The 24722-nt window shown below is 39.2% G+C and overlaps 1 protein-coding gene across 3 annotated transcripts in view; it reads right to left on the reverse strand.

The window, feature by feature from the left end:
• Nucleotides 1-24722, reverse strand: part of cc2d2a (coiled-coil and C2 domain containing 2A) — a 41636-nt gene that overhangs the window by 15100 nt on the left and 1814 nt on the right. For 2 of the 3 annotated variants that reach the window (XM_079848450.1, XM_079848449.1), the window contains exons 4-27: nt 24529-24585; nt 23261-23341; nt 22565-22682; nt 21675-21766; nt 21495-21596; nt 19732-19824; nt 19268-19486; nt 18375-18534; nt 18162-18298; nt 17446-17577; nt 11590-11799; nt 11401-11507; nt 9887-10027; nt 9665-9821; nt 9192-9436; nt 7384-7561; nt 7147-7300; nt 6317-6464; nt 6100-6238; nt 5719-5922; nt 3106-3198; nt 2354-2445; nt 312-479; nt 145-238 (exon numbers count right to left, since the gene is read on the reverse strand). In XM_079848450.1, coding sequence (XP_079704576.1) covers nt 145-238; nt 312-479; nt 2354-2445; nt 3106-3198; nt 5719-5922; nt 6100-6238; nt 6317-6464; nt 7147-7300; nt 7384-7561; nt 9192-9436; nt 9665-9821; nt 9887-10027; nt 11401-11507; nt 11590-11799; nt 17446-17577; nt 18162-18298; nt 18375-18534; nt 19268-19486; nt 19732-19824; nt 21495-21596; nt 21675-21766; nt 22565-22682; nt 23261-23341; nt 24529-24585 — 3321 coding nt within the window. The remainder of the gene's footprint in view (nt 1-144; nt 239-311; nt 480-2353; nt 2446-3105; nt 3199-5718; nt 5923-6099; nt 6239-6316; nt 6465-7146; nt 7301-7383; nt 7562-9191; nt 9437-9664; nt 9822-9886; nt 10028-11400; nt 11508-11589; nt 11800-17445; nt 17578-18161; nt 18299-18374; nt 18535-19267; nt 19487-19731; nt 19825-21494; nt 21597-21674; nt 21767-22564; nt 22683-23260; nt 23342-24528; nt 24586-24722) is intronic. The other variant, XM_079848451.1, reaches the window with a different exon arrangement.

Below are 24722 nucleotides of genomic sequence, written 5' to 3' on the forward strand. Positions count from 1 at the left end.
CGGAGCAACATAGGGAGGGGTGTGTTTGTTTGGGTGTCGATTTCTAATATAAACAGTGTCTCTCAGAAATTGCTTACTGCACTTTTAAATATAATTACGAGGTAAAGGTACAGGATTGGTGCAGTGATGCCGTCATGCTGTTACCTGTCCGAAGGGCCACTCACTGCCCTGGGACGACACAGGAGCTGCAAATGGCTCTGTGAATGATCGTCCAGACATAGCCGACACAGGGGGTTTGCTGAAAATACAGCAAACAATACATGAGAGAAAGCATTCTTCTTACCGGTTAACTATCCTGGGTGCACAGGTACCTGGCATAATGTCTGCGGACAGGGATGTCGTATCCTCTGATAATGTTGACCAGGAGTCTGATGTCTCCATCGGAGAGGTTTTGAGCGGTCACCTTCTTCCTCTCCTTCCTGTGAGGCTTCAGGGGCCGCTTGGGCTCGGCCAGTTTGAACAGGTTCCAGCCCAACACCCTGCAAAAGCATCCGCTGAGAGTCAGTGTGGAGATATCCCATAACACACTGCAGTATTAGTGAGGGATTTCAGTTAACATTCAGCTTGAACAATAGACATTGAGACACAGGACTTCATCAGCCTCACATACAGTGTGTTGATTCCGCACTGACTTGGTTTAGAATTATTTTAGCTGGCAGAGAGAAAGTAACTGTGTCTAAAATGCAAGGATTTTGTTTATTGATCTGCTGTATAAAAGCAATATCATACTCCCATTAATGCTGTTGTTCTGAATATCACTGTGGCTGTGAAAGCTTAAGCAGAGAAGATTATCTTTCAGCCTGTTCCTCACACAAAGCTTTAATCCTTTTATAATGTTGGTCGATGTATGATTTCATTATATGGAAAAGAGCAGCTTGAACATCCAGCTAAGCCTCTCCTTTAGTGCTCCACAAAGACAGAATGCAAAGAGAATATAACTGCACACTCACTAAAGCACATTTTATTATTACCAACATTTCGGCATTAATGATGAGGATGCCTCGATACGCTAATTCCAACCTTTTCAAGGAATTATACCTTGACAAAGGCTACTTGTTGTGGCAAAACTTTGGTAATAATAAAATGTGCTTAAAGTCCCCCTGTAGTCAATAATTGTATCCCTTAAAACATCTTTGATCACCAAAATTAAATATTTAAGCGTTTTTTCCTTGAAAAAAAGAAATCTTCATGCCTTAAAATAGCTTGAATGTAACTCGACACCCTTGTCTCATTTAGTATTAGCGGTTCTATGAATATGCAAATAAGCCCCGCCTCCACTCACTCACACCATCTCAGAGATCCACTCGTTGACGATCACATGTTGATCTGATTGGTTACAAGGTAGTTTGTGACGTCAGAAACACCAGCGATTTCAAAGCGTGTTTTTGAGACTGTCTTTGGTTCACTGCAGTTTTAAGGGGAAAATACTCAGCAATGGTGTCGACTTATGAATTTACACATGGTTTGTCTTTAAGTATATTAAAAACACCACATAGACATATAAACTACATTAAAAGCTGGATTTTCCCCACAGGGGGACTTAAAGAGAGTGTGCAGTTATATTCTCTTTGCATTAAGTCTTTTCCTTTAACTTGCGGTGTGTGTTTGCTTTGCTGTGTTTGGAAGATATGGGTTTGTAACAACATGAGGGTGAGTACACACATACATTAGTACTGTTGCTCTAAACACACTATCAGTACTCACCATACAGCAGATCAAACACACACAAACACTCTCCGAGTGTGTGATTTCCACAGTAACACACACACACACACACACACACACACACACACACACTGCAGTGTGGGACTGGACTCCTCTAACATACTTTACACTGACTAATTCTACAGAAAATGGCATCTCATGAACACACAGATCTGAGGGGAGGAACACAAGGAAAATAAAGGAATACAAAAGACTGAAAAAAGAACGGAAAAATCCTCAGAACATACCCAGCACCTGGACCACTGAATATACAAACATACAGGAGAAAAAAAGAGAAATAAAATACGAGAGCTGTCAAATAAAGATCACTTTATACAGATAAAATAGATAAAAACTGGCGCTCTGCAGTCCGTGCTCAAACTACACTGCCCATGGCATGAACATACCATAAACTGCTTCTATATAATAACCATCATCAAATACAACAGTTATTTAATTAACTACAGTGCAGGAACTGGATTTAGCTTGAAAGAAACAGTCAGAATTTGTTACTGGGCGAGTATGTGTACCAGACCATATCTGAATATGACATCTAGGAGTGGGCGGAGTCTTAAAGATGAGGATGCCTCCATACGCCTCTATTTAAAGTCTAATGAAGTAAATGAGATCAACAATAGAGACGTTTTACCCGATGCTGGGAACCTCGTCCTCCGAAACCACATCGGACAGGATGAAATGATGCTTCGCTATAAGGGAACGATTAATGACTGACTCCCGAACCTGAGACAGAGTGACAAACAGAGAATTAGATTTTAAGGGCCCTTTGCAGACCAATCCATACATACCACATTTATCCTATACACAACTTGCATTACTGTCCACAGTCCTTTCATGTTTAAAACATCAAGACAAAACAGAAGAAAAAAAAAGATATTTAGGGTCGGTACGATTTTTTATTTAATATGAAATAATAGTTTTATTCATCAAGGATGCATTATATTGATCAAAAGTGACAGTAAAGACATACATAAAGATTTATTTTTTAAATAAATGCTGTTCTTTTGAATTTCATACAAGAAAAATATGAAGCAGCTCAACTGTTTTCAACATTGATAATAATCAGAAATGTTTCTTGAGCATCAGCATATTAGAGTGATTTCTGAAGGAAATTTTTGAGTAATGATGCTGAAAATTCAGCTTTGATTACAGGAATAAATTACATTTTAACAAAGTATATTCAAATAGAAAACAGTTATTTGAAATTGTGATAATATTTCAAAAAATTACTGTTTTGCTCTATTTTTGATCAAATAAATGCAGCCAAGGTGAGCTTGAGAGACTTCTTTCAAAAATATTTGTAAAAATCTTCCCAACCCCAAACTTTTGAACGCTAGTCCAAGTAAGAAAGAAAGCAAAATAACTCCATAACTTATCACTCACTTTTTGCAGATATTTGGCCACGAGGGCTCGATGTGAATCAATGTGCTCTTTTGTATCGATGATCTCACCATCCTTAAGTCTCTTCTCATAATCCTGAAACAAAATAATTAGACAAATCCACCCATTTGTTCTAACATGTTCAATTAACATACAAACTAATTACATACTTCCTAAAGGATAAGGAAACCTACATTAACTGTACATTTCATTCACAGACTTGCCATGACATCTTGCACAGACATCTACTCGACACTAGGTGGCACTACAATAAACTATAATAATTGACCATTTAAAAAAAAAATGTTTTCTATTTAATCTTTAAATGCAACTTTCTACTCCTACCTGGACGGTCTTCCCATTTTTATGTATCTTTTTCAAACACTATCACTTTGAAGCCCTTGGCCATTCATCTAGTCTGGACAATCTTAGGACACCCATCACTTCACAGACAGTTCTGTTGTAACAATGTTGGACACAGGCCGTTTTCACCGAGCGGCAACCTTCCGGTCTCTCTCTTGAATCCAACATTGAAGTGACTTAAACTGCAATTCAGCGACTGGCCACTAGAGACAGGCTCCAAAAGAGAGTCAATCCCATAGACCCTCATGTTAACATGCCCAATTTTACAGCAGAAAAAAACATGTTTACAGCCTGGTACAGAAAGTGGTTTTGGTCTATATAGCTAATTTTGCCCTTCATGAAAACTGTGAGAGGGGTGAATTTTTTTAAAACTCACCCGTTTAATTTATACAGGGTTTCCCCAGGTTTGATCACCCCAAATTTAAGACTTTTTTTAAGACCTTTTTAAGACCACTTTAATGAAAATTAAGACCTACATCGCACCCATTATGCAGTCGTAAAACACCAGATCAAATCCCAATAATGACTATTACTAACAAATGTTTTAATTAAAAATACATTTATTATAAAAAAAAAAAACTCATTCAACAATACACTGCAAAGTGATGTTTTTGGTAAATATCAAACATTCATAACAATAAACAGATAAACTAACTTTTCAAATCGTCTTAGTAAAGTTTCTCAGCATTCAAATTGCTTCAACCATTGCTTCAGAGGGGTAGACAGATAGGTAAGAGAGATATAGATAGTAGGGGTGTAACGGTTCACAAAATTCACGGTTCGGTTCAATACGATACATTGTGTCACGGTTTGGTACGTTTTCGATACAGCAAAAAGAAATAAATGCCAGAGAATTTTTTTTATTATTATTTTTTTTTTATTTATTAAAACTAACACACTTTGACCAATGATGGAGCTATAATAGACTCTTCTTAGGAGCATAAACAAAACAGCTCCTTGGAAAAAAATGAAATGTAACCTAATATTGTAGTAGTTATAAACAAAGGTCTATTTTTAGTTCATATTAACATTTGAGGGCAGCAATTGTATTCATAATGTCAAAATAAAACCAACGTAATGTTACTTGAAAGCATTATTGCCTACTATTCCTGCCAAACTTCCATGGTTGCAGTTAGTGTTACTACAGTAAATCCATGGTAAATGTTGCTGATCTGTGGACACTGGATAGTTCATTCATGGCACAATGTTTCTTCCTGGCTTCCACGCGCTGTTTGATCCGTTGAAATGTGAGTGTTTCTCACTAGATCTCACAGCGATGTTATTACTTCTGTGGCGAATTCAAATGATTTATTTACTGGATCTCTTATTACCGCTATGTAACAGTGTCGCTTGATCAAGATCGCTCGCGCTGCACTGGTCCAAACTGATAAACGGTCCTTCAACCACACAATAACGAGTAGCCCAGTTTCGTTCCGCTTACATTACGTTTGCACATTTGATGTTGGACAATGTTGTGGTCGCGCCGGCGTCTCTTACATTATGAGCGCGCTTGCCACGCCTACATTTGAAATAATTAAATTTTGGTCGGCAGGAAAAATGGTCCAACGAACCGTTCGGTTAGAAAATGCGTACACCGAACCGAACGACACTTCCCCATGATGTCTCTCCTCTCGACTGATTGATTAGAATGTTGATCCATTGCCGCCGGCGCGAAAACCCAAACTATTTGTGCATACTAGAAATTAGACGTTCTCTGACGTTGCGCTAAACCCTGTTGAATTTTCACGTTGTTGTTGTTTTTTCCCCCATTTCACCTTGCGTTTGCAGCCAGGTTGACTTTGAATAAATAGGCTAGTATAATGAAATTTAAGACCTTCATTTAAAAAATTAAGACTTGGACAACGGAATTTAAGACTTTTTAAGGCCTTAATTTAGGAACATGACATTTAAGACCTTTTTAAAACTTTTAAGACCCCGCGGCTACCCTGTTATATTAAGCCTTAAAGTTCTGCATAATTAAGGGCGTGGCCACTTGAGTGACAGGTGGATTGCCGCTGCTGTCACTACTAGCCGTTTGTCTGCTGTCTGTTAGCGTCACGTCACCTCAGCTAATCCCGCCTTTTTGCCCATTTTCTGTTATCCGGGAGTGACGCGCTGCCAAGATGGCGACGGCCGGCTCCGCCCACTTTGAGCTTCAAAAATGCTCCTCAGAAACCTACGGGTGACGTCACGGACACTACGGACACATATTTTTCACAGTCTATGGTTTTCACAGAGGTTAAGTGATCTCACCTGGAACAGATTTTGGGATATCTCGCGCTCCATGGAGGGGACGCATTTAAAGTGCCGGAACTCCGCCACCTCCTGACTCCGCAGCCTCAGGAGACGGAAGCGACGGGAACGCTGCAGCTCCTCATCGCTCACGAAATTAAACTCCTCCTGAAGCTGCTCCAGACGAAAGTATTCGGGAACCGCCATATCTCCACCACTCACCACCTACAGACACAGAGAGAGAGAGAGACACCAAGAATAATAGATTCCTCTTGGTATTTTCTACAGTGGTGTTGAGTACTCAAATACTTTTTGACTAAACTGCATATTTCTCCATCAATGGCAACGGACAAACTGGCATTCAGTATTTCAAGGTGTATTCAAGATTTCTGGGAAATGTACCGAGAGTAGTTGCATGATGGAGGTGTTGTTGGGGTCGTTGGGGTCGAGGCGAGACTCAGCCGCCCACTTCCCCAATTTCTTCCTGTCATTCAGACTAGATGCCCCGATACAGGCAATAGCGTCCATCTGCCCAATACCACTGAAGAGAGAGAAAACAGTCCATCTTATCCAGCACAACTCTGAAAACAACACGCTAATGCAGGGCTGGGTCTCTGACCTGTACATGCCCCCTGCAGGCTGACTGGACGGGGGAGCAAGGGGGACGTCATCTTCCCCTACAGCCCATGACACGCAGCAGGAGAGCTTCCCTGACGTCAGCAGGGTCTGTGTGCTGGTGCCGTCAGCCTCGAAAGAGAACGGGACACCTACCACAAATGAGATATAAAACAACAGCCTTTGCTTTGGGGGGGAATGACGATGACGCACAGAAATTTGTTTAGGCAGGTTTTAAGAGTGTTTATTACACAGCTCTGTGGAATACTTGATTCTGATTGGTCAATCGCGCCATCCAGTGGTATGTTATTCATTGATAACAACTGAGGCTCATCCGGGTTACTGAAGTCAGCAGCGCTATACGCTTGCTAGGAAAGTTTTTTCTGCGTGGAAGTTTTGCATTTGTTGAGCATTTAAAAATATTTTGTGTACAGTTTAATTATGCCATCCAGCATCGTGAACACACTCTCTCTTGTTTCATTCAAATGCAGCTGCTGCCATTTTGTGACTATTGTTTTGTACACTGTTGGATTATAAAGAAAACAGCTATGTACTGATTTTAAAACAGTTTAATCTGAGATCAATATCTCTTATCTCCATAATTATTTATGTGGCGAAATGTTGTGTAATAAGTGGTGTGACTGTATACCGTATCTCTTAAATGTCCGTCTAGTTTGAACTTGTCGCGCTAGCAACTGCTCTCCCCGCGGAAGCTTTGCATTTAAAGACATAATAAAAATATATCAACTCCGTTTCGCGTCGGGGTCTTCATCAGCCTGTCGGGGGTTTATTCTGAGATAACAACCAGCTGGATGTACATTATCCATGACTTACCACTGCCAACACCCTCGTGGTTGAAGGTGACTCTCTGGTTGCTGCTGAACTCCATCTCCTCAGATGGTGCACTGCCAGTCAGGACAGAAGATTCTGGAACCGGCACACACACCTCCACCAGCAGGGTGAAAGATGAGCCGACACCCTCAAACACCTGCGAGACAACATCCAGAACGTCTGAAACGCATACACACAAACGGCAATGGAATTGTGCATATACACTCAACCCAACCGTACCTGCAGTTTGATGCTTTCTGGCCAGTTCACAATCTTCAGGTTGAAGATCTGACCAAAGTGGACTCTGAAATCCATGTTGAGGGCTCGACTGTCCGTTCTGGAAACTTCTTTATCGTTGTACAGGACCTTGATGAAGAGGGCACGTTTGGACACATCCTCTCTACGAGCAAACTCGGCACTAGACAAGGCACATACAAAAACTAGTTTACTTTTTCTGGAGAAACTCAGAGTCTTTACCCAGGCAAAAGTGACGGAAACAATGCAAGGGTTGATGGTGGTTTTCAGGGAGTTGTTAAGGTGTCCTGAGTGGTCTTAAGTTTTGTAATGGTGTTATTGGTGTTTGCCAGACTTTCTAAAGGCCCAGACACATCAAACCAACATCAATGAACTAGCAGCAACAAATCGGACTGTGTTGTCACCTCGTGTCGTTGCCTTAAAGGGGTCATCGGATGCCCATTTTCCACAAGTTGGTATGATTCTTTAGGGTCTTCGTGTAAAGTTTGTAATATACTTTGGTTAAATTCCTCAATGGCTGTGTAAAACAACACCCTTTTTACCTCCTCAAAAACAGCTCTGTTCACAGCGACCCATTTCAGTGCATGATAATTAGCAACTGCTTTACTACAACTGTTAAACTAGTGTCAACAGTGTAGAATACACTGCAAACAAGGCCGAAAGATGCTCAACGATGACCCAACACTGGCCAACCGTTGGCTCTGTGTGTCACAGCCTTGAGGTAGGCCTATTCTACGTTTCAGCAGTAGCACGGGTGTTGAGGGTGGAGGCTTGGACATCCTGGGAAGTTGCGAAGGCATTGCTGGAATATTGCAGGTAGTTGCCAGGGCTTTGCTGTGTGGTTGTTGAGGTGTTTTAGGTGTTTGTCTTTTTTGCCCAATTTATGTCCACAAGCTTCATTAATATGCATATACAGGACAGTATGGGACAAGTTATGCCTGGAAGTTTAATACTAAAGACAGTTTATGTCAGGGGTGCCCAATCCTATTCCTGGAGATTAATCTCCAACACACCTGTCTGTAATCATCAAGTGCTCCTGAAGATCTTAATTAGCTGCTTCAGGTGTGTTTGATCAGGATTGGAGCTGAACTTTGCAGGAAGGTAGATCTCCAGGAATAGGATTGGGCATCCTTGGTTTATGGGGTTTGTTCAAATCACTAACCTCAAATAAGAGCAAAAGTAAGGGGCTGTTTACACAACACCGTTTTCTACTAAAAACGTAACATTTTTAACCATTTCTGAAAACGGTCTCCGTGTAAACAACGAAAACACGAATCTCTGAAGACAATGACGTCATGCGTACTACGTGTTCAGTCTATAGTGTTTCATCGCCATCGAATGGCCTGGCAGCAGAATACAGCGTTTTTTGTCGTTTTCAAAGGAAAAAACTCAAAGGACAAACTTCTCAGTTTTAAGAATATCGTTGCCGTGTAAACGTCCCCTAAGTGTTGCTTACCTTGGATAACACCGTTAGGGGCCATTCACACAAAACGAAGGGCAGTGAAGCAACAAATTTATTTTATTTTTTTAAAAGTTGAACTCATTTTAACTTGACCAACACGTTTTTTAGAATGCCGCGTCATGCAAAAGACTTGAGCGCAATGGTCAAACACGTCCATCTAGCATGTGTTTACATTGGAAAACAATGGAAAAGTAGAGCAGTGAAATGGAAAAACACATTCTGTGTGAACGGCCCTCATTTATTCATCTTTTTAAAGACACTCAATACCCTGAAGGTCTTAGGTAAGTGTATCAGTGTGTGTGTGTGTGTGTGTGTGTGTGTGTTCATTCACCGAGGACACTGCTCATTGGGGGTTACGGGCCCGGAGACGGTAAGTTCTGGAATCAGAACCGGTTCTCCAGGTTTCCTACGGATCCTGGCAGCCTTCTCCCGCACTTGCTCTTCCAGGGAGCCCATGTCTGGTTTCTCTGGAGGATCCGGCTTCTCTGGCTCCTCTGCCAACTCCCCCTCACTTTCCTCATCCTCCTCTTCTTCTTCCTGCTGTCTTTTCTTTTTCTGCTTTTTCTTTAAGACTTTCTGAGAGAATCAGAAGCATGTTGTGAACATCTCATGTCAAATCTGGTTTCAAACAGGATTATGGAAGCATAAACAGTAGTTTTTAAGACAAAACATGAGTGGCTATTAACATTGACCATGATTTGCAGGAACAAACAGACAAAATCACTGATTTTAAATGAAAGTTATTGAGTTACAAGGCGACTACCAATGAGAATGCAAGCGATTGCACTGCATGTGTAGTGGTACCTGTTTTCTCTTCCAGGATTTCCATTGCTCATGTTGTCTTCTGTATTCACTCATCTTCTTCTGATAATCTTCCTCTGTCTCCGCCTGCAGCTCTTCCACTTCCGCCACAATGTCATTCTCATACTCCTGCTCATCCTGCTCTCTCTCCACCTTCTCCCTGCAGAGGTCAAGCCACATTACACAAAGCACAAAACATATGACACATGACATAAGATGACATACCTCCTGACGAAGAGTTTGAAAGGCGTGTTGGTGAATCTCTGGAAGTCTCTGAGAGCTTTGAGCTCCTTCCACACTCTGATGATGCTTTTGAGGAGAGCTCTGTCCTTTTCCTGCTCCACATCTCGCAACTGACGAGTGTGTCTGAATATACAGGAGAATACAGAGGACAGATTTAAATGTGACAGAATGACTATCATAAATATAATACTGAAGGTAGAGGTGATTGGAAGTTTCTTCAGGGTTCGTACAGATACTGTAAAATTAAATTCCAGGACTTTCAAGGACTTTTCAAGCACTATTTTTTGGGTTTTGAAGGACTACAATCAGAGATCAAATATGGAAGTAAAATAATGACGTAAAATAATAACACTTTACAGTTGGTTGTATAACTGTAAGTCATTCTCTTCAAATGCTATTGAAGTTAGAGATGTGTGTCCAATGTCTTATGTAACTTTAGAGACGGTCCCTAAATGTGCGAATATCCAGTGTCAGGCGAACTTATGCCAGTATATCACTGGGAAACGCTAGCGTGAAACTTTGCGCGTTACGTTCATATTCTGGTCCATCTGCTTGCCTGTAGCCTATTAATATAGCCTACATCCCCAATAAGGTGGGAGTTTGGTCTTATATATCACTGTATTTTGTCCATTGAGTTACTTTGAGTGTCCTGAGACCGCAGGGGAATCCTGGAGAGTGACGTATTGAGGGAATCCCCAGTTCTGCAGCACAGCGCTGCAATATAAAGTTAAGAAAACTAAACAACCGAGAGAAATATGTCTACTACCTCAGATTTAACGTTTGATCTGTACATCACCATCGGGGAATAACATAATCTCGGTCACGACAGAGCAAGCTGTGCAAAACTTACATGTACAAAAGTAACAGTGAAGACTTCAATGTAAACACAGCTTTTGTGTCTTTATCAGCTTTTCCATATGATAATCATCACAATTCATCACCCTGATAATAATCACAAATAGCCTACTGCTTGCTCCAAAAATGCAAGCCCTGAAAATACAATGCTTTAAAATGCAAGCAGGGTTAATGCAATGCATATATTTTTCAAGTAGTGCAATTCAACAAGCTTTTTTGTTTCAAAAACATTTGGCATTATTTTACTTCCATACTCAAACTTATCAAACAATATCTTTAGTATTTTTTAAACTCAAATTACAGATATAAGGTATCCAAAATACAACTTACAACGTATTTAATAATATATATATTAAATGCAAAGTTTATATTATTGTTCAATAAAGAATATTTTATATTATAATGTTACTTCATATCAAGCAAAGGTCTGATGGGGGTTTATCAGATGGGCTGCAGTGTTAATTTTGCATGAAAAGATTGCATTTGTGTTTTTTTTGAATACTGAGTATGAATATGAGTATATTGTATTTAAATAAGTCAAGCACTTTTCAAGTGCCTCTTCGCAAATATGGCTGTTTTCAAGGGTTTTCCAGGAATTAAATGTCAAAAAGTACGAACCTTGTACGAACCCTGTTTCTTACCTCACTTCCTGTTTGTACTCTGCCATCCTCTGCTGGGTCACCTGACTCAGAGCCTCTCCTCTGTGTAGCTCAAGCATATTATGTATCGTGTTCCTCAAGCCATTCAACTACACAAACACAGACACACACACATTCAGAATGAGTTTTAAGAACAGGAGGCTTGGTTTTGATGCCCCTCTTCTGCGTTACCTTATCGGTCAGGAGTCGCGTGATGCTCTTGTGCTGTCTGGTCAGGTGCTGATCGTACAGCTGGGCGAGACGGGCTGCCAGCACATGTTCACGGCTGAAGAGAGGATGATGGGAGAAGATGAGGCCCGACACATCTACATCCAGCTGGTAGTCTGACTGGGGATCGCCCATTCCTGATATGTAGAGGTTCACATGCTTCGACTTCAGAGCCTGAAACAGAGCCGACAACCGGGGAAACACCATATGTCATTAATTCAGTATGAAGACTCACTCATGCATTCATTATGCATTTCCACTAATAGTCTTAAAAGCAGATTTTCTGTATTTTACAACAAAGGGTCATTGAATAAAACTTTAAGGGTATTAAGTTTGTCCAGTTTAAATAAACTGAATGGCATCTATACTAATATTAGTCTATTCACGTTCCTTCCAACCCTTGGGATTCTTATCCTGAGGTTATTAGAGATCCAGCTCTGGCTCAGCGAGCTTTTGCTTTTTGACACCTACAAATCACAACTTGTGCATGTGACCAGCTCAAGGTGCATCTCAATGATTCAACATCTGCTTCTCTACAATCTTCCATACCAGAAGAACTTCTGCTGCTCCCAAACACTGCGTCTCCCAGCACTGCTCAATCCTGGACGGACCTCAAAGACTCCCACAACTTCATCTTGCATTTAAAGAGTAACTCTTGCCAAAATTGAACCTAGGCTCTTTTTGTTAATCTACCCGAGTCAAACTTTCGTGTAAAAGCATTATTAGAATGGAAAAACTTCATAATTAGAAGTTTGACCGTATTTTTGGTTTTTGGTCAAAATGCCTTTTGAATGGGAGTGAATGGGGCACTTCTATGATGGCATCAAAATCACTATTTTTAAAACACTAAGAAGGCTCGACACAACATGAAACTTCGCTCGAAGTATCACCAGGGGCTCTACACACGAACTCGAGCATTGACTACATTGTTTGTGTACACAAAGTTTGCTAAAAAGAAAGGTTTTGTACGACTCACTTTATCAGTTAGTGTTTGCGGTGGCTGAAATTTTGTCAGGAATTTTGCATTCGATTCGACTACTTTTGACTGACAAAATTCCAGTTGTTGTGTCGAGCCTTCTTAGTGTTTTAAAAATAGTGATTTTGATGCTATCATAGTAGTGCCCCATTCACTCCCATTCACAAGGCATTCTGACCTAAAACGAAAATACGGTCAAACGTAAAAGTGGCGTTTCCATTCTAATTATGCTTTTACACGAAAGTTTGACTCGGGTAGATTAAGAAAAAGAGCTTAGGTTCAATTTTGGCGAGAGTTACTCTTTAAAATCAATCTAATAACATAACTATTGACTACAATTATTCATCAGACTTACTGAACAAAACCTTACAGGTATCGTAATCATCAATATCACTACATAAATAATTAATAGCTCTAACATAGAGCTACTATAAGTATATCAAAATTTACCACATACATAAAGTACACTCATGTAAAGCAATATATACTATAAAGTAGGAGAGTAACGGTATATGTATTAGTCCTGAACTATGATGGTGAGAACACCACAGTTTGGTGCATACAGTCAGATGACGAATAAAGTCAGTCACAGGCGATTCACACTACAATCCAGAAGCATGCGTTAAAGGGGTGTTTGATTATGATTTCACTTTTCTAACTTTAGTTAGTGTGTAATGTTCCTGTTTGAGCATAAACAACATCTGCAAAGTTACAATGCTCAAAGTTCAAAGCAAAGGGAGATATTTTATTTCACAGAAATCACTTTTTAAGGACTACAACAAACGGCTGGTAGAGACTACACCACATTCCTCCCGGGTTAGTGACATCACTAACCCTAAAATGTACATAAACCCGCCCCCTGAACACGATTTATAGATTATCAAGACATAAGAATAAGAATAGGACAGAGGCCGCACTATGCATAAACGTTTTTTATTCGTTGCACAAGATGATTCTTGTTTTTTATAATTGTAAAACTGGGGTTATTCTTGTCTATGAAACATCTGTGTATTGTAAGTCATTTTGTATGCAGCCTAGAATTATTGTCTTTAATTAATTGTCTTTTGTTGATATGTGTGTAGCATACTTTGAATTCATTGGCTTACGAGTTTATGGGTGTGTCATTGGTGGGGGCATATAAGATTGGTCACAATGTCTGTTTGATTGCACACTGAAGAAGGCACACGCCGAAACGCGTTTGTGCAACGAATAAAAAACGTTTATGCATAGTGCGGCCTCTGTCCTATTCTTATGTATTATATTTTTAGGCCAGCACTCTAAAAAGTGTATTATCAAAATTGAGTGAAGCCTGCTCCTATCCTCATTAATAGATTATCAAGACAGAATATGCTAATCAATGACTAGAGGATAACTACACATCAGCTACATAAATTCACCAACTAACCATTCAGAAATGTCATGTTGCTTCTACATGTTGTCACTTCTTCTTGAGTCTCTCCATCATTGTCTGACTCCGGTTTGAACATAAAAGGCTGAAAGTTTAAAAAATTTCCAGTGCATGTCTGTGTGAGGTAAAGGACAAGAGCTGTTGAAGCTCCGCCCCCTGTGCCGGGAGCAGCAGCTCATTTGCTTTTAAAGGAACAGACACAAAAACGGTACGTTTTTGCTCACCCTCAAAAAGTGAAAACTTTAACATGCAATATACAAATATCTGTGGGGTATTTTGAGCTAAAACTTCACATACACTCTTGGGACATCAGAGACTTATTTTACATCTTGTGAAAAGGGCATTATACCACCCCTTTAATGCAACACTGTTTGCTAACCGCCAAAACAGGAAGAAGAGCAGAAGAAGAAGAGTTGATCTACGCACCAACCCAAAGCAAGAGTTCAGATGGCATGCAAGAGCTTGCTAGTAGCCGATACACTGAGTTTAATCTTTGTGACGCGCTCCATTAACTTCGCGGAAAGGAAACCTGGACGGCAGAAAGCACCATCCTTATTGTTTTTTATTTTATTTTATAAAAGCACAATGTTTTGTTTTTATTGTGAGTGAGAGTTAAGTTTCGAAAGATGTCTTACTCTTATCTGTATGACCTTAAATGATGGCTTAAATGTTGCTGTTTTATTTTTCATTATTCTGTTTAATTTGCACTTTTATAACACATTGAGATGCTTTTCAGTTTTGTAGATGATTGTGACCAAATATGAGTTTAGGGTCCAGTTCTCACTATTAACTAACTATTAACTACTATCTTCTGTGTACTGCTTATTAATAGTTAGTAATGTAGTTGTTAAGTTTAGGTATTGGGTAGAATTAAGGGATGTAGAATATAATCATGCAGAATAAGACATTAATATGTGCTTTATATGTACTAATAAACAGTCAATATCCTAGTAAATGTATGCTAATTAGCAACTAGTTAAAAGAGAGAACTAGTTTAAAGGGGGGGTGAAATGCTATTTCATGCATACTGAGTTTGTTAAAGAGTTGGATTCCCATGCTAAACATGGACAAAGTTTCAAAAATTAAATTGTACGTTTGAAGGAGTATTTCTGTGCCAAAAATTGTCCTTCCGGTTTGTCACAAGTTTCGGAACGTTTTTTTCGAGTATGGGCCTGTGTGACGTCAGATGGGCCGGAATTTCCTTATATGGGTCCTAAGGGCACTTCTCCCGGAAAGGCGCGGGTGCGCGCGCATCCGTAGACCAGAGCGAGAAAGCGAAAGCAGTACGCCATCAAAGTGCTGTGCTCGGCTGAGGCTTTAGGGAAGTCAATGTCACCAAAGAAGTGTGTTTTTGGTTGCCAGGGCAAGACAACCCTGCACAGATTCCCAAAGAACCCAGCGTTAAGGAACCCGTGGATGGAGTTTGTTTTTCCAGAGCAAAAACGGAGTTGTGCAAGACTGTTTGTTCCCTGCATTTCGACGATGATTGTTTTATAAACAAAGCCCAGATCGACGGATTTGCAGATCGTCTAATGCTTAAGGATCGAGCAGTCACAATGATAAAGGTTTGCGGTCGTGCGTTGGAACCGGGCGGTGAGTAAAACTGCTTCAAATGTCTCTGTGTGTTGTTAGCAATCGGCGCGTCATCACAGCTTTAGCTTCGCCCACACGGCCCGCCTCCAGCCGCTCGTTTTTTTCCGGAAAAACTCGGTACAGCCTATCTTTCTTTTATAAATATAATAAAACTAAAGACTTTTTGAAGATATGAGGGATGCAATACTACTCTATAGGTACTCAATATTAACAGGAGATTGAGTAAAAATGAGCATTTCACCCCCCCTTTAATTAGTCATTTCATTCACCTGTGTCTTGTTAATCAACTTATTACTTTCCTTTGCATGGTCCTGCTTATAAGCCTTTCAGTTCTCCCTTAGTGTTTGTTGGTTCTTGTTAACGTTAGCGTGTGTGTTTTACTCCCGCGTTTTCCAGAATATTGTTATTTAAGTCTTTCTCCAAGTATTATTCCTCCCCTTCATGTGCTTCAATACCACGTACCATGACAACTTTAGCATTTAGCGACTTTATCATAACATCAGAGTTGACTTGTTCTAAAAGAAAATGGAAAAAACAAAAAACTTTGTTTTAATTGAGTCAGGTCCTGTTTTGTAGTGTACCATGGAAAGTGCCAGTAATCGTTTTTCTTTCTTAGGTAACAGGGTTGAATGGTTGATAGTCAACACTACTCCTCTACTGCCTGTACTGTGCATGAGGACTAAGTATACTGTGGCTTTCTCATTGGTTATCAGCCATGCACTCCTGATATCCACTTCATGATTCTCATTCTCACTCTTTTATGTTTTAATGGGTTGCATTACCAGAACACTTTGTGTCAATTAGCTCCACATGTCTGTGAGCACTTTAATATTCAGATGTCCTCATGGCGTGTTCTTCTTCTGATTCATTTCAATTTGTATTTCAAGTATCTCGGTTTATTAAACACACATGGCTGAGTGGGTGTGTTATCACTCCGTTGTGTGTGTGTGTGTGTGTGTGTGTGTGTGTACATCCTAATATCCATTACATATCTCCTATTTTGAGTTCTGTAAGGCGTGACCGGCACATGTGACCTCACTGCCCCGTCTCACTGCAGAATCCGTGACATCACCACACATCTGGATCCCATCTCCGTTCTCACACCTCTCATCTCAACAAATATTATTGGCGGTTCATATTGCCTGGAAACAGGCTGCATTTAGGATTTGAAACCAAAAAGTGCTAGTATACATTACAGGATTGCATTTTAGCATGATTTTTAAAAGTCGTAAAAGAGCATGAAATATTTTTAGAGCTAAGATAAGCTAAGCTAGTAAAAAACAACTTGCCATGAGATTTTATTCCATGTTTTCCAGACCTAGTGACCTGGGGTCCCTGGAATTAATTATCTTCTAAAGTCAAAAAAAGAAAAGGAAAATAGATTGTGAACAGGGTTTTGTGTTGATTCCAATAATTTTATGTGGGAAAGAAAACAACGGATTCTTCATCTCAAGACAAGCATCAGAGGTCTGGTGCCTTGGGACCATAGACAACTGTCATCCAAAACCAGTGCATTAAATACGAGTCATGTTTCCTTTGCCAAATCTAATAACTAGTTATTTTTTGAAAGCACTCATTGAAGCAGCCTGGGAACTTGTATTAACGGGACACTGTCAAAAAATGGGTTTGTGATATAAAGCGTTATGTACATCCAGCCGGTTGTTATCACAAAATAAACCCAAACATCGTGATCAGGAAACCGACGCAAAGTGCTTATTACAGAGCAACTTAGTACACGCCTATTTAAACGCGTTTAAATTAAAACATTAAAACGCAAAGCTTCCGAGAAGAAAAACACAGAGAATCTAACGTGATTATAGTTCTCATTAGCTGGATCTCTGACCTTTCTGTAGGCCGTCTGCAGCGCAGGGTCCAGCTCATCCTCCAGGTGGAAGAGAGGCGGTCTGGAGGAGGACTCTTTGATTGGGTCGGGCAGAGCCAGAATACGCCCATCGTCTCCAAACCACTTCCTTCCCTGCACAAACCACAAACACTTCACATTAGGATAATAACATTTGTTTTTTACAGTATCATTTTTATTAGGGATGCACGATATATTGGCCTACCATATCGGTATCGGCCGATACATGTTAATTTTTAATGTTAACGGCCCAACAAAGAAATTTGGCCAATATATTAAAGCTGATAAATAATGTATTATTTCCTCCAGCTGAGACACTTCAGATTAGCACTGTTCACCATAATGGTTTTGAATTGCTTGAAATATGACTGAAATCCATTCAAAAAAGTAAAATACAGTTCAGTGCAACAAAAGTCTGTCATATTGGCTACATAAAATTATGAGAACATTTTTATAATTGTGTGCTTGGGACATGGATTTTAATGGTGAGACTTTTGTTTTTGTAATCAGATTTAGATTTGGATTTAGATTTATCATTTTATATTTATATTTATTTATTTTTATATCGATTATCGGCTTTCAAATATAAAGAATTATCGGTATCAGCCAAAATGTTCATATCGGCGCATCCCTAATTTTGATAGAAGTTAGTATATGAAGTTTTGTGCTCTTGCCCGATCGTGATTTCTTTTCATTACCTCGCCCTGCTTGAGGATTCGGTTTTCCAAAATGTTCTGATTTGTCAGGCAGACGTGTGGCCTCTCGCCCACATATAACCCCTCCTCCTCCAGGTAACGGGGACGCACGTTCTCGGCCAGCTTACTCGAGGCAGGAACTGTGGGACACAAGGTGTACCCATCATTCGACCTGCTAGAGGAGGGTTAAGATAAAGAGCGTTTCTGTTTGTGTACCTGTCCTCATGCTGGGAACAAACAGTGTCTCTCGCTCCCTCTGCAATCGCCTACTGTAGTCCATATACTCCGCTCTCCTCACTTCCAGGAAGTCCTGTGCTGATTGGTCAATGATGAACAAATCCTCCTCCTCATCTCTGACCAGTGGAGCATCTTCATCCTAAACAGGGATTGAATTGCATTGGTAGTTGATATGAAATTTCCAAGTAATGAAACACGCTATATCTAATCTAAAACTCTTTTGTTGTTGTTGTAATTCTTTAAAATTACAATAAATGCAATTTTTATAGGCTAATATTAATTGAGAGACTGCATCGATAACTTAAAATATATTTGTATAATAAGTCATTGCCCAATAAACTGCAAAAAAATGAATTAAAAAGGTGACTAGTCATATATTAAAATATGTTTAATGTATACAAGTTTTAACTCGGGCTATCAATAGTTTACTATTTTTAATCGCGATTAATCGCATACTTATCGTAAAAAATTAAAACCTACAACGTGATGTGAGTCTCATCTCTGATGTAACCAGCTGGTTCTCTTTAACTTAGCACTGTTTGGATCGATTGAATGATTTCGCTGATGTTCGATTTTCGTTAATGAAGCAATTTCGCAGGCTTTAGTAATTTGTGTTAAATTATTTTAACGCCTTAATTTTGAATTAATCGCATGCGTTAACATTGACAGCCCTCATTTTTTCCCTAATATTTTGGTTCACGGACCCTAAAATATGGACCCTGATTGAATGGTCACCGTTTGGTCACTGATATAATTTACATGTGGAAATTACATTGTTGTTTGTTAGTGTCGATCTTAACATAAAGTACATATACCATAAACAGTCTCTGTTGTTTATTCTAATCAGAAACAAACACACAAACACAAGTCACCCTGGCTTCAGACGCTTCCTCTCCTTCACACTCCCTCTCTTCCTCCCCTTCTTCTTCATCCTCTCCGTCTTCTTCCCCTGATTCCCCCTCTCCTCCCTCCTCTGCTTCTCTTCTCCCGGGACGTCTTTTCTTACGTGGGCGTTGCTGTTGAGGCTCTGGGTCGAAGTTGAAGGTGAAGAAGTTGTACGCCTCTTCAGCGGTCGGTAAACCAGCTTCGGTCTGCTCAGAAACCAAACACACACATCTATGTCAGGATTTGAGGATTTCTAATGTGTTTCTTAATTAATTCTGTTCACATAGAGTACTTCACCTGATGTGGGAAATATCATCTTTATTAATACACACATGCAACTATGCACAATGTAGAGTGTAAAGAAATATTAAAAAGTCAAAATCTATCCTTTTATAATGTAATATCTATTGCTTTCTTTACCTAACCGGCAGAAACAGGAGTCTCTTCTTACCCTTATGTCTTTGGTTGCACGTCTGGCCACATCACGAAACTTCAGCCTGGCAGTGAAGGACGAGTCTTCATCAGCCCGTAGATCTGGATCCGTCTGGAGGAGGACACCACGACAGGATGAGAGCAGATCAGATTACATTTCAAACTTCTAAACGAGAGGTGGTGTGTTTTACTCTTAATTATAAAATGAACATATAAAATCATTTGTATTTACAACTGTTCAGAACTTTTTTTCAGAAGTCCCCCTGTAGTCAATCATTTTATTCCTTAAAACTCATCTTTGATCACCAAAATTACATTTCTAAACATTTTTTCCTTGAATTTTTTTTCTTCATGGCTTAAAATAGCTTGAATGTAACTCGACACCCTTCCCTCATTTAGTATACACGGTTCCATGAATATGCAAATGAGCCCTGCCTTCACTCACTCACTCATCTCAGAGATCCACTCGTTGACGATCACACGTTGATCTGATTGGTTACAACAGTGATCTCAAACTCAATTCCTGGAGGGCCACAGCTCTGCACAGTTTAGCTCCAACCAGCTCCAACTCACACCTGCAAGGAAGTTTCTAGTAACCCTGAAGACCTTGATTAGCTGGATCAGGTGTGTTTGATTAGGGTTGGAGCAAAACTGTGCAGAGCTGTGGCCCTCCAGGAATTGAGTTTGAGATCACTGGGTTACAAGGTAGTTTGTGACGTCAGAAACACCAGTGATTTCAAAGCGTGTTTTTGAGACTGTCTTTGGTTCACTGCAGTTTTAAGGAGAAAATACTCAGCAATGCTGTCGACTTATGAATTTGCACATGGTTTGTCTTTAAGCACATTAAAAACCCCACATAGACATATAAACTACATTAAAAGCTTGACTTTCACCACAGGGGGACTTTAATGTTTTTAAAAGAAGTCTCTTATGCTCACCTTGTTTGATTAAAAATATAGAAAAAATAGTAAGATTGTAGCCTGGTTAAAACCAGACCATTCTCAGTAGTAACTGAGTTATGGTCTGGCAAAGCTTCATTAATAACTCATTTCCAAAGGGGCGTCACCAACGGACGTCGCTCAAATGCCTCTGGGCGCAATTTGATAGACCTAAAACCAATCAGAGCGATCGTCATCGTGTAAAGCCCGCCCCAACGTTTCTGATTGGTGCCGCGATTTGGACGGATTAGAAATGGGCTTGAATGAGCTCTTTGCCAGACTACTTGCAGAGCAAATCTAAATTTGCCGGAAGTTTGTCTGGGTTCCCCCAGGCTAGTAAGATTGTGAAATATCACAACTTTAAATCACTGATTTCTATGTGAATATGTTGTAAAAATCTAATTATTCCTGTGATCAAAGCTGAATTTTCAGCATCATTACTTCAGTCTTCAGTGTCACATGATCCTTCAGAAATCATTCTAATATGAGGATTTGATGCTCAAGAAACATTTCTGATTATTATCAATGCTAAAAACAGTTTTTCAGGATTTTTCAGGATTCAGGATTTGTTGAATAGAAAGATAATAACAGCATTTACTTTAAATACAAATATTTTGTAGAATTATCTTTACTGTCACTTTTGATCAATTTAATGGTCCTTGCTGAATAAAAGAAATCTACTTTGAATGGAAGTACATATTATAATACTTGGTTTATGGTGACAGAGAAACTAAATGAGACAAAGAATGCTTTAAACATGACCATACCAGGACAATGAAACTTTTCATACATTACATGTTGACATTTTTCTTTCATTTGCCTGTTTCAAAGGAGGGGTGCTTACGTCTCTGTCGAATCGAGTGAGGGTTTCTCTGTCCCGCAGACTCTGTAGGCGGCTGGCGGGCTCAATGATGCTTTCCTGCTCTAGAAGACTGGCAGCTTTAGACTGAAGGGACGGCACAACCGTGAGTTAGTATTCTGAAATATACCCTGAAATACACTTTCTATTTTAGACGAACTTCACCTTCGCTGCTCTCAGCTTCTCAGTCATGCGCTGTCTCATGCTGGTCTCTGATTGGCTGGATCCCGGCCTCATCACAGGACGAGGAGGAAGATCTGGAGAGATTGTGAGGATGTAAGAATAGTGTGCACAGACACCAAACTGAACAGCTTCACATTATGATTTCTTTAGTTGTCACATGCTATACACTGTCATAGCACCCAGCCCTCAGGCCTTGTCCACAGTAAAACGTTTTCTTTGGAAACTCATCTTTTTCTCTCCACACTGAGACGGCATTTTTAGCAACCAAAAACTAAGCTTTTTGAAAACGCTTTACAAAGTGGATACATTTGAAAACGCTGTTTACGAGTTGTAGTGCGAACTACAGGTATTTAAAAACGATGACGTAAGTTTAGTCATGTGACGCATATTGTACCAAATAGATATTCATGTTTATACCGGTATTGTGCCTGTTATGTGCTATTCACTTTCACCCTGTTGCTAAAATATGTTACTTTGCACACTCTTCATATCACAGTCCTGCAAAGATGACACAAAATTCACTCGCATCTGCGGCAAAACATGAGCAGTTTTAGTGTTTCAGACCAAACATATAATGGAGAGTGAGTGCGACCTGGACGCATCAGTGATGCTGAGATATTGTGCTAAATAAAATTATCCTGCCAGAAGAATAGTGATAACTTGATTATGTCTTGTTCTGTCTGTATCATCTCAGTGAGCTTTTGTGAGAGTTTTCCGACGTTTCAGTGTGGATGAGAAACTTTTTGAAAACGCTAGTGTGGACGGAGAGCGCTTTTAAACGAAAACTCCATTTTCAAATCTATCCGGATTAATGTAGGCTCTAGTGAAACCTAGGCGCTGTAATGACGTGTATAACCGGAGAGTTCCCTCACCTCTCGGTGAGCGCACTGGCTGTACATCATCATCCTCATCATGATCAGGTCTGTCCCGCTCCGGCACTGCTGTCACCTCCTCGTCTGGAGGAGACTCTACCGTCCTCTCCTTCAGCAGCTTCAACACGGAGACCACACGCAGACATTACAGACAGAACCAATCGAGCGCAGGAGGTCTGAGGCTTTACCAACCTCTAAGAGGGACGATCTCCAGTGCCAATATTCACACTTCTGCAGGGAAAGTAACTATTTCATGTATTCTTTGTATTATTACTTGACCTTTTCATAGCCATTCATTTTCTAAAATAAAAATAATGATGAGAATAGCATAATAGTATTAATAATTAAAATTATGTTTTATTGTTGTGGTAATCATGGTATCAAAAAAATAAGCAAATAAATTGTTAAAACTGATTGCATTAATCACTTTTTATTGTCATTTTCTAAATAAATAAATAGTAATGGGATATTCATATTGTTGTAGTAGTCATTATTTGTGTCAAAAAGAAAATAAATTAATGATTAAAATTGAGTGCATCATAACTTAACTTTTAATAACCATTTTCCACAAAAAAAAAAAAAAGTAATGAAATATCATTGTATCAAGTAGTCGTTGTAAAAAAACATTTTTAAAAAATATTCTGTATTTTGGTAATCATACACTACATGTATTTATAAAGTTAGCACAGTCCTGACCTTCTTCTTTTTTTTCATTCTCTTTGCCATCACTGAGCGTCTGAGTGTCTCACCAGGGTCCTCTTCTCCCCCTGCCAGCTCCTAAAATAACATATTTAGGAATATTACAATACAAAATATATGATCATCAACACTATCTTTTTTATTGTAATATTCCATATGTATATATATTAGGGCTGTCAAACGATTAATCGCGATTAATCGCATCCAAAATAAAAGTTTGTTTTTACATAATACATGTCTGTGTACGGAGTATAATTATTTTCTATATATAAATACACACACATGCATGTATATATTTAAGAAATATTTGCATGTATATACTGTGTATATATATTTATATTATATATAATTTATATTATATATAAATATTTTATATATAAATAACACATTTTTCTTAAATATATATATGCATGTGTGTGTATTTATATATAGAAAATAATTATACACCGTACACACACATGTATTATGTAAAAACAAACTTTTATTTTGGATGCGATTAATTGCGATTAATCGTTTGACAGCCCTAATATATATACATATGTGTGTGTGTTTTAAATGTCTATATTTATGTCCATTGTTCATGTCCATTTTTTTTTTTTTTTTTTTTTCAATTTGTAGGTTTTCAGAATTCTGATTAAAAGTCAAAAACAAGTCCAACAGGTTTTTAAAAAAATACAATATAATATAATATAATATAATATAATATAATATAATATAATATAATATAATATAATATAATATAATAATTCAGTCCAATTAAACCCAATTATTGCGGTTATCTCAAGTAAGTGCGACTAGATCAAATAACCACGATCATTAATCAATAATCGTGACAGGTCTAGCTGTTAGTAATCCAGATACATCACATGATAACGCACACAGCATTTTCCCCACTGGTCACAAGCAGGTTTTAAGGAAGTCACATGCTCGGATACAAGAAGAATGATTAAGAGAGTCCAGAAGAAAAGCATTGAATGAAATGTGTTACTAAGCCTATTAAAATAAAACTGGTCTTCATGTAAAAGCATATGGCTTCAGAAGACCTGGAATCATATGCACCAGTTTAAAGACACATTCACAGGTGTGGTCCTCCTCTTTACTCCTTAAATCAGCCTCCACTTGAACTGGGTGGAAAAGAGCAGCGTGGAGATTCTGACAGAATGCTTATATCTGAGAGAACTAAGACCTAAGCAACACTGAAGGAAAGCCTAGCAGGGAAGTGTTAGAGCGCTAGAGGAAGATGAAAAGGTGAGTCCAGAACCAACCTCCACCGCAGTGTGATCAGTGTCCCGAGACAGATCCCAGTCTGACGGAACCAGAGCCTACAGCAGATCAGCACACACTTGACAATCACAATCATGTGTTCAGTGAAGCTACAGCGCTATTCTGCTCGTCTCGTATGCTAATATAACAAACATGTCTAGCAACTTCAGGTATAAAATACAGCAAATATGTTAGT

Source organism: Squalius cephalus (assembly GCF_949319135.1).
Source record: "Squalius cephalus genome assembly, chromosome: 18".
NCBI lineage: Eukaryota > Metazoa > Chordata > Actinopteri > Cypriniformes > Leuciscidae > Squalius > Squalius cephalus.